A 10,054-nucleotide genomic window follows, 5' to 3' on the forward strand; every position below is an offset into this window, starting at 1 on the left:
TATTCACAATAGCCAAGACATGGAAACAACCTAAGTGTCCATCAGTAGAGGAATGGATAAAGATGTGGTCTATGCCTATACAATGGAATGTTATGCAGTTATAAAAAAGAAGAAAATCCTGCCCTTTGTAACAACATGGATGGACTTTGAGGGTATTATGCTAAGTGAAGTAAGTCAGACAAAGATAAATCCTGTATGATCTCACTCATCTGAGGTATCCAAAAAAACCAAATTCATAGAAAAAGCGATCAGCTTTGTGGCTGCCAGAGGCAGGGAGTTGGGGAGGGGGACTGGGTGAAGGTGATCATAAGAAACAAACTTGTAAACTCCCAGTTACAAGATAAATAAGCACTGGGGATGTAACGTACAACATGATGACTACAGTTAACATTGCTGTATGGTATCTTTCAGAGTTGCTAAGAGAGAAAATCCTAAAAGTTCTTATCATAAGGAAAAAAAAAAAAGGAATTTTCTGTTTTGTAATTATACAAGGTGAAGGATGTAACCTAAACTTATTTTAGTAATCATTTCACAATAGGTATGTCTGTAAGTCATCATGCCATATAACTTAAGCTTAAAGCGTGCTGGATGTCAATTGCATCTCAATAAAACTGGAAGATAGATAAATAAGTACATAAATGAATACATACATACATACATACATACCTACCTCAGAATTAAACACAAGGCTCTGTGGTCCCTCCTGAAAACCCAGTCCTGCCATTCCAAATGGGGCCACTCTCCAACTGTCAAGTGCAGTCTGCTCAAGTTTCTGAAGCCCTAAAACCTCCTTCCAGAGCAGCCCAGACTGAAAGCAGACTTTTCCAGTCACTGGCCAGCAAGCCATGTCCGGGCGGTCATGAGTGCTAAATTCAGAGATAAGCTCCTCTGTGTTTAACCTATGAAAACATTTCTATTTACTTAAATTGATGCTTCTTGCTTGAGAAATAAAATCAAAGATATGAGTTTAAACATGCTTGCCAATCAAATGGAATATTAGATCAAAAATATATTTAAATCAAGATATTATGAACTCTGATCTAAAATTCTGGTGTTAAGACCAAAGCTTATGAATGCATCTTTTTAAGGTTATTTAAACAACAGCTGTCACTGAAGCCCTACTGATCTAGCCTTGATTTCACACTGAATTCATTATCCTGTCTCTTTTTAGGGGACAATCAAGATTCTCAAAGCACTAACTCACTTTGACTTTTACATTACACAGTATTGAAATAAACCTTTAAAATGACAACTTTCCAACACCAGTCTTTCTTAAAATACTACTTTGGATCAGTCTAAAAGCTAATCAGGGGCTTCTGCTTCCAGGTACATGGAATAGACATATTTCTTCTTATTCTTTCTACTAAATATAACTAAAAACCCTGGACACTGTTTATAAAGTAAACATAAGAAGACTCTGAAAGGTGGAAAGAAGATAGACCAGCTAGGGACTTTGAGACTTGAAATGACATTGCAGTGATCTCTGGGGTTTCTTTTTCTCTCTAATAGCCCAGACTGAGCTGAAGAAGCTGGATAAAGCGAACACCAACAGTTGCAGGCAAGAGTTCCCTCAAAAGACTATTCTTTATAACCAAAGACCAGAAAAGGGATAGTCTAGCAAGACAGAAAACTTTCAGACAGTAACTTCTCTACTGTAGCCAAACACCACACACACACACACGCGTGTGCGTGTGCACACACACACACATACACACACACTCCAGTCCCAACCTCACCCATGCCAGCAAAATCTGATGGGTACCTAGAATTCCATGTCATCAGGGTGGAAGGTGGCTGGGGTAGTGTCAGAGAAGGCCAAGGAGGGAGCAGGAATTTTCATCCCTGACAACTGGTAAATAGCCTCCCCGTCTCCCAGAGGTATCAGTGGAGACCATGTGGCCAGCATGGACTTCCATCCCTACCTAGCAATAATGAGGTACTCCCCCTCTCCCACTGGGGCGGTGTTAGAGGAGGCAAAGGAAGAGTCAAGGCTTTCCCATCACCAGTGTAATGAGACCCCTCCCACTGCAGTTCAGTAGAGGCTGTGTGGGAGCTGAAACTCCCTCCATGCCCAGCAGGGTGTCAAAAGAGGCCAAGTAGAGATCCTGGGCTTCTACAACTGTCTGGCATAATGAGGCAGTGCTCTACCTTCTCTGCTAGAGCAGTTCAGAGTAAACCAAATAAAACAGAAGGTTTAAATAAGACCCAGAGTCGTATGACATAGTATGAAAATGTCCAGGTTTCAATTGTAATTCACTTATTATACCAAGAACCAGAAATTCTCAAATTGAGTGAAGAAGGACAATCAATAGATGCCAACACCAAGATGACAGAGATGTTATACTTATCTGACAAAGATTTTAAAGCAGCTATGATAAAAGCAATTAGGAACACTTTAAAGCAAATGAGGAAAATAGAAAGCCTCAGCAAAGAAACAGAAAGCCTCAGGAGAGAATTACAAGATATAAAGAAAAACTAAACGGAAGATTTAGAACTAAAAGATACAAAAATTGAAATAAAAAGCTCAGTGGATGGGAGATATCTAGCAGCATGGAGGGAACTAGGAACAAATCAATGAACCTGAAGATAGAACAATAGAAATTATCCAATCTGAATTAATAGAGAGAAAAGAAAAAAGAATAGTAAGTATTGATAAATCCATGGTCTATAGCAAAGGATTTAATATTTGTGTCATCAGAGTCCCAGAAGAAGAGAAATGGCAACGCTGAAAAAATATTTCAGAAAATAATGGCTGAAAACTTCCCAAATTTGGCAAGAGACACAAACTACAAATTCAAGAAGCTGAGCTAAATCCAAACAGGATAAACCCAAAGAAATCCACACCAAGACATATCATAACTAAACTTCTGAAAACTAAAGATGGTACAGCCACGTTGGAAGACAGTTTGGCAGTTTCTTACAAAACTAAAAATATTCTTACTATGGCGCTCCTTGCTATTTATCCAAAGGAGCTGAAAACTTGTGTCTCCTGGAAAACCTGCACCCAGATGTTTATAGCAGCTTTATTCATAACTGCTAAAACTTGGAAGCAACTGAGATGTCCTTTGGTAGGTAAATGGAAAAACTATGGTGCATCCATACAATGGAATACTATTCTACTCTAGAAAGAAATGAGCCATGAAAAGACATGGAGGAAGTTTAAATGCATATTACCAAGTTGAAGAAGCCAATCTGAAAAGGCTACATACTGTATGATTCCAACTATGTAACATTCTGGAAAAGGCAAAACTACGGAAACAGTAAAAAGATCAGTGGTTGCCAGGGGTTGCGGGGAGGGAGGAATGAATAAACAGAACACAGAGGATTTTTAGGGCAGTGAAACTACTCTGTAGGATACTCTAATGGTGGATACATGCCATGACACATTTGTCAAAACCCACAGAATGTAAAACACCAAGAGTGAGCCATAATATAAACTGTGGACTTGGGGTGATAACAGTGTGTCAATGCAGGTTCACAGAGTGCAGTAAATGTACCACTCTGGTGCAGGATACTGATAGTGGAGGGAGGCTGTGCATGTGTGGGGTCAGTGTTATATGGGAACTCTCTCTAATTTCTACTCAACTTTGCTGTGAACCTAAAACTGCCCTAAAAAATAGTCTATTTTTAAAAAAATACATTGAACTGAGTGAAAGTGAAAATGTAACATCAGAATTTGTGGGACACTGCAAAAGTAGAGTTAAGAGAAAAATTTGTAGCACTAAATGCATACATTAGAAAAGAAGAAAAGTCTTGGGGCGCCTGGGTGGCTCAGATGGTTAAGCGTCTGCCTTTGGCTCAGGTTATGATCCCAGGGTCCTGGGATCGAGTCCCGCATCAGGCTCCCTGCTAGGCAGGGAGTCTGCTTCTCCCTCTGCTTCTGCCTCTCTCTCTCTCTGAGTCTCATGAATAAATAAACATTTAAAAAAAAAGAAAAAAAAAAAGAAGAAAAGTCTCAAATCAATAATCTAAGCTCTCCTCCAAAAACCAAGAAAAAGAGCAAAATAAACCCAAATCAAGCAGAAGGAAGGAAATAATAAAGAAAATAACAGAAATCATTGAAGTTGAAGTCATAAAAGCAATAGAGAAAATTAATGAAACAAAGAGCTGGGTCATTGAAAAGATCAAGAAAATTGAGAAACCTCTAGCAAGAATGACAAAAATGACCAATATCAGGAATGAAACAGAGTATATCACTTCAAACCCTGCAGGCATCAAACAGGTAATATGGGAATGATACTATGAACAACTCTACACATGAATTTGACAAATTATATGAAATGGATTAAATCTTGAAAAAAAAAAAGCACCTATAACTTAGCCAATATGAAAGAGATAATTTGAATACCTCTATAACTATTAAGGAAATTGAATTTGTAGTTAAAAACTCCCCCCAAAAGAAATCTCCAGGCCCAGATGATCTCATTGGACAATTAACACCTATTCTGCATAATCTCTTCCAGAAAAAAAAAAAAAAAAAAAAAACTTCCCAATTTATTTTGTGAAGCTGATACCAAACCAGATTAAAGACAATGCAAAAAAAAGAAACTGTATCACTCATGAATACAGATGTAAAATTTCTTAACAGACAGAATTCATCAATATATAAAAAGAATTATATACCTCATAAAACCATGAGGTTTATTGTAGGGATGGAAGGCTGGTTCAATATTCAAAAATCCATCAATATAATCTACTACATTAGCAGACCAAAGACAAAAACTCACATGATCATATCAGTTGATGCACAAAAAGCACATGACAAAATAACATCCATTTTTGATAAAAGCTTTCAGAAAAATAGGAATACAGGAAACTTCCTCAATCTGATAAAGATTTTCTACAAAAAAACCTACAGCTGACATTATACTTCATGGTAACAGACTGAATGGCTTCCCGCTGGGAACAAGGCGAGGTTGTCCAATCTCCCCACTATTGCTCAACATACTTCTGGAAGTTCTAGTGAGTGCAATAAAGCAAGAAAAAGAAACAAAAAGTTCACAAATCAGAAATGAAGGAATATAAATGTTCTTATTTGATGATGTGTTTGTCTATGTAAAAAACTGCAAGAAATCTACAAAGCCTCTTACAACTAATATGTGAACTCAGCAAGGTCACAGGATATAAGACAAATATACAAAAATCAATTATATTTCTACATACTAGCATTGAATACTCGGACCGAAGTTAAAAGTACAATATGATCACTTAAAAAGAGAGAGAGAGGAGGGCGCCTGGGTGGCTCAGTCGGTTAAGCTTCTGCCTTCGGCTCAGGTCATGATCCTGGGGTCCTGGAATCGAGTCCTGCATGGGGCTCTCTGCTCAGTGGGGAGTCTACTTCTCCCTCTCCCGCCGTCCCTCCCCCTGGCTCATGGTCTCTTGTGCTTGCTCTCTGTCTCTCAAATGAATAAATAAAATCTTAAAAAGAAAGAGAGAGAAACATTTAAATGTAAATCTGACAAAATATCAACAGGACTTATATGCTGAAAACTATACAACCCTAATGAAAGAATCAAAGAATATCTAAATAAATAGAGAAACATAACATGTTAACGGATTAGAAGACTCAACATCATAAAGATGTCAGTTGTCCCCAGATTTATACACAGGTCTAATATAATTCCTATCAAAATCCCAACAAGACTTTTTGCAGATATAGACAAGACTATCGTAAAATGCATATAGAAAAACAACAGAACTAGAACAGCTAAAACAATTTTTGAAAAAGAACAAAAACTGGAGGAATCAGTCTATTCTATTTCAAGACTTAATACATAGCTATGGTAATCAAGACTGCATGGGATAGACAGAGGTATAGACACAGAGATTAGTGGAACAAAATAAAGAACCCAGAAAGAGACCTACACTGAATTGACTGACAGAGATTGACAGAGATGCAAAACAAATTCAAGAGAGGAAGGACAGTCTTTCCAACAAATGTGGCTGAAGCAGTTAGACAGTCAGAGGCAAAACAAAAACAAAAACAAAAACAAACTGAACTTAAATTTCTCACCTTATAAAAAAAATTAACTCAGAATGGATTTTTTTGCTAGGCAAGTAATGTGCCCATCAGGGAAAATGCTTGTACATGTTTCTTTGATCACATATGAGGACATTTCTCTAGGACAAAAACCCAGAAGTAGAACTGAAGCATTGAAGGTATGCCAGTATTGTTGACTGGCCAACCAATACCTGCTCCCACCCATTTCTGATCATCTCCTGCCTCCCATAACAAACTCACTTTGCTTGCAGCTAGGGGTGGCCATGTGACCCAGTTCTAGCTAAGTAAACATCAGCAAAAGTTTGCTGAGCAGTCCCTAGGAACGTTTTTTGCTTTCCAGGTAAAAGGGATAGACATGACTGGCACTGTCCCTTTTTTCTGCCCTGAAGGTGGCTGTGGTTTTTGGAGGGGTGGCAGCCATGTTACAACACTGAAGGAAAGCCTAGAGAATCTCCGTGATGTCAGTCCTGCTATCAATGAGTTGCTGAACCAAAGCCAGCAGGAGCTTACCTCCAGACTATTTGTTATGTGAGAATAAACTCCTATTGGTTTAAGTCATAGCATAAGCCTGATTTTCTTTTACTTGCAGCCAAATGGGTTCCTAAAGAATTCAGGACTAAAATACTCTCTAAAAAGTCTGTATTTATTTTATTCTCTAACAAAAGTCTGTAAGAGTGTCCATTTCCCAAAACTTTTATTTACCTTGTTGTCATTTAAATGTTCAGCCAAGCTGATGCACGCAACTATTTCACATGAAGAGCATCATTTCATACATTTATTGAACAGATTTCCTCTTCTATGACTTCCTTGTTCCTATCTCCCTTGTCCACTTTTCTGCTGTATTGTTTAGCTTTTTCTTATTGATTTGTAAGAGTAAATTTGTAGATAGCAAAGCAGACTGAGGTGAACTATCAACCCAATCCAACACAACTAAGAAATACGTCTTCCCCATCCAACACAACTACGAAATACATCTTCCCTGACAGGCCAGGCTGACAGTGACAATCCTGATAGTCATCTCCAAGTAGTGCATCACCACGTGGCAATGCGTCAAGAAGTAATTCAACTCAGGCAAAACACCATAGCCCATATTTACTAGTACTTTTTTTTTTTTTTAAACAAATCTACACCTAAAGAAAGGCTTATGGAATAGTGGCACACTAGGCAGAGTCCTTAATGTACATCATCTCATTTAACCCTCATATCAAATCCAAGAGCAGCATTTTGATTCCTGTTTCACAGAATAAATGATGAAAGGAAACTTTTAAAACCAATAGTTTCTTGGGGTGCCTGCGCGGATCAGTCGCTAAGTGTCTGCCTTCGGCTCAGGTCATGGTCCCGGGGTCCTGGGATCGAGCCCCGCATTGGGCTCCCTGCTCGGTGGGAAGGCTGCTTCTCCCTCTCCCACTCCCCCTGCTTGTATTCCCTCTCTCACTGTCTGTCAAATAAATAAAATCTTAAAAAATAAATAAATAAATAAAACCAATAGTTTCTTTCCTACCACAAAAACTTACAACATTCCAGGCCCCATAAATAAAAACAAAGTGATTGTTTACCTAAAATTAAAAGTATGTAAACTATATTGTGCCTATCTAAATAGATCAATGTGCTTAAGCTAGAAACACTGCTGAACCTGTTCAGTGGATTAGGAATCTGAAGAAGCTGTTCCAAAGTTTGGCCATGAAGTTTACTGCCACATCGTAATTGACCAATTTTTTCCCCCATTTTTTAAAGTGAAAAGCTGAATTGAGCACTATTTTAATGCTTCAGCAAGAACAACCTATTATAGCTAGCCACTCCATCCCAGAGCAGCAAGTATTCGCCTAATCAGTTAACAATCAGCCAACTTGACACTAGAAAATAAACAAAATAAGCTGTTAAAGATAATAAAAGATCGTCATGAAAAGAAATGTAAACAGGTTGAAGAGAACAAGCACCATCCTTGAGTATTTGTACATGGTTGGATTTTGGCTAAATTGAGTCTAAAAAGCCCAGCAGCTAGAGGAAAAGAGAAAGTTGGGAAGGATCCCGCTCTGGGACTCAGATTGGGGGCAGGAGGAGGGCTGAGACCCTGACAAATATTTCCCTCCTTTATGCCACACCTCTCCTCACAAGAGCTGTGGATTCCCTCTCTGGCAAAGCATCACACAAAGCACTCAATCTGGAGTGGGTGAGAAGCGCAGATACCAAACCACCTTCATGCCTCCCACTAAACCTTCCCAAGAGGACACACCCAGCCCAGAGCTTGCATGCCAGGGCCCCAAGAACTGACAGCCCCCAATGGCAAGAACCTATGTGTTGCCCACCTGGGCCCCAGGGAGACATAAGAGATTCACCTGAAGCACCCTCTTTGCATAATTTTTTAGCCAGTTTGTAAGGCACAGAAAAAATGCCTGGGGGAGTGTGATTTCTAATTCTACATAAAAGAAAACAAGTCTGTAGACACATAATGTTTATGGTCTACAAAAGTGCAAATGGGTTGATAAATCCCCAATCTGAGGGTACCTCTGGCAGTTTCTTGCATTTTCCGATGGGCTTGCCCAGTGGTCCCTGCTTGGAAAGAGACAGAGGCTTGTTTTCTCCCACCCCACCCCCCCTTCCTCAGAAGGGCTGCACACCTCACCCCAGTGGCACAGCAAGGGTGGTAACACATGGAAAGAAAACTAATTCTTTCCCAAAGTTGGCCATGAGCAGGGAAGGCTGGGTGAGGGGAGGGTGTCCTGGTGGGCTGCTCCTGACATCAATCCAGGTGTTTTGGGGGCACACAGCAGGAAGAGAGGGAGGCAGGGCTTTAGTCACCAGAACAGACCAAGCCAGATTCCTCGGCCCTTCACAACCTCAGGACAACTCACTAGAGGGACAGTAAGCAGGGCATATGAGAAAAGGGGACACCGAGTCTCAGAGAGGGGCAGAGACATAAAGAAGAACCAGAAGGAAAGAGAAGACGGTGTTGGGGTCCAACGTGCTAAAATAAAACCAGGCATTGCAGCATAGAGGGAAGGGACACACCTGGCACCCTAAGGGCTCTCTGAGTGCTCGTTAGAGGCAGGTCCTAAAAGGGCCCAGGGAGAACCAGACCTTACTGGCACTCCCAACAGGCTGGTGTCACTGAGACTGCACAGTCGGAGAAAGGGGGGACGGCTTAGGCACTGCCCATCCCCCTCCTTCCCCCAGCACTTGCACCACCAGCTAAAACAGCCAGGCACACAGCCTCAGTGGTGCATACCTGCGACACAAGCAGGCGCACAGCCTCCCTGTATGAGTGCACAAACACACACACCCTTGCCGTCCACGGACACAACGCAGTCAACCTGCCAGCACACACTGCGCACACACACCAACTCCGTCAGGACGGAACACACATATAAGCCTTCTGCAGGCTCACGCTCATGCAGACACACACACACCCACTCCACAACCTTAGTCAGCTACACACAAAACCTCTACATAAGGTACGTACAAAAACTCGTGGCCTGGCAGGAAAACCTGCACTCACAACCTCTCTGGTAGGTGCATACACACCCTTACAATCTCAGTTGGTATGTGCGCACACACACACGTAAGTGCACACTCAGAATCCGCCAGGCACATATACACACTCACAACCTGTCAGGTGCACAGCATACTCAGCACCTCTCTGGTAGGTGCACACCCCCTTACCACCTCTCAGTCTCATGCACACACAAAACCTACCAGGGCACACGCACTCACAGACTGCCAGCAACACACACACACACACACGCTCACAACTTCTCGGTCGGCGGAGCGCAAACCCAAACTAGCAGCCCCTCAGGGTCACCGCCACCGGCTCACAGCCTAGCCCGCGGGCGCACCCCCACACCCACGCATCCTCCGGCGCGGGCGCACCCCTCCCCCAGGCCGGGACAGGCGCGCGGCGCCCAACTCCGGCAGCCGCGCGGGGAGTGCGCCCGCCCCCAGCCCGCGGCCGCCCGCCCGCGCCCCCGCTCACCTTTCTCGCCGGCGCCCCGCGCGCGGCCCTCGTCCTCCTTGGGGTTGGTCACCTGGGTGATGATGGCCGGGCCGTCCATGGGT

At 41.9% G+C, this 10,054-nt stretch overlaps 1 protein-coding gene across 2 annotated transcripts in view; it reads right to left on the reverse strand.

Moving 5' to 3' along the window:
• Positions 1–10,054, reverse strand: part of CTDSPL (CTD small phosphatase like) — a 114,982-nt gene extending 104,928 nt beyond the window's left edge. Inside the window, exon 1 of one of the 2 annotated variants that reach the window (XM_021677540.2) lies at positions 9,972–10,054. In XM_021677540.2, coding sequence (XP_021533215.2) covers positions 9,972–10,050 — 79 coding nt within the window. In that variant the 5' untranslated portion in view covers positions 10,051–10,054. The remainder of the gene's footprint in view (positions 1–9,971) is intronic. The other variant, XM_044920736.1, reaches the window with a different exon arrangement.

This window comes from Neomonachus schauinslandi, chromosome 1 (genome assembly GCF_002201575.2).
Source record: "Neomonachus schauinslandi chromosome 1, ASM220157v2, whole genome shotgun sequence".
In the NCBI taxonomy this organism is placed as follows: Eukaryota; Metazoa; Chordata; class Mammalia; order Carnivora; family Phocidae; genus Neomonachus; species Neomonachus schauinslandi.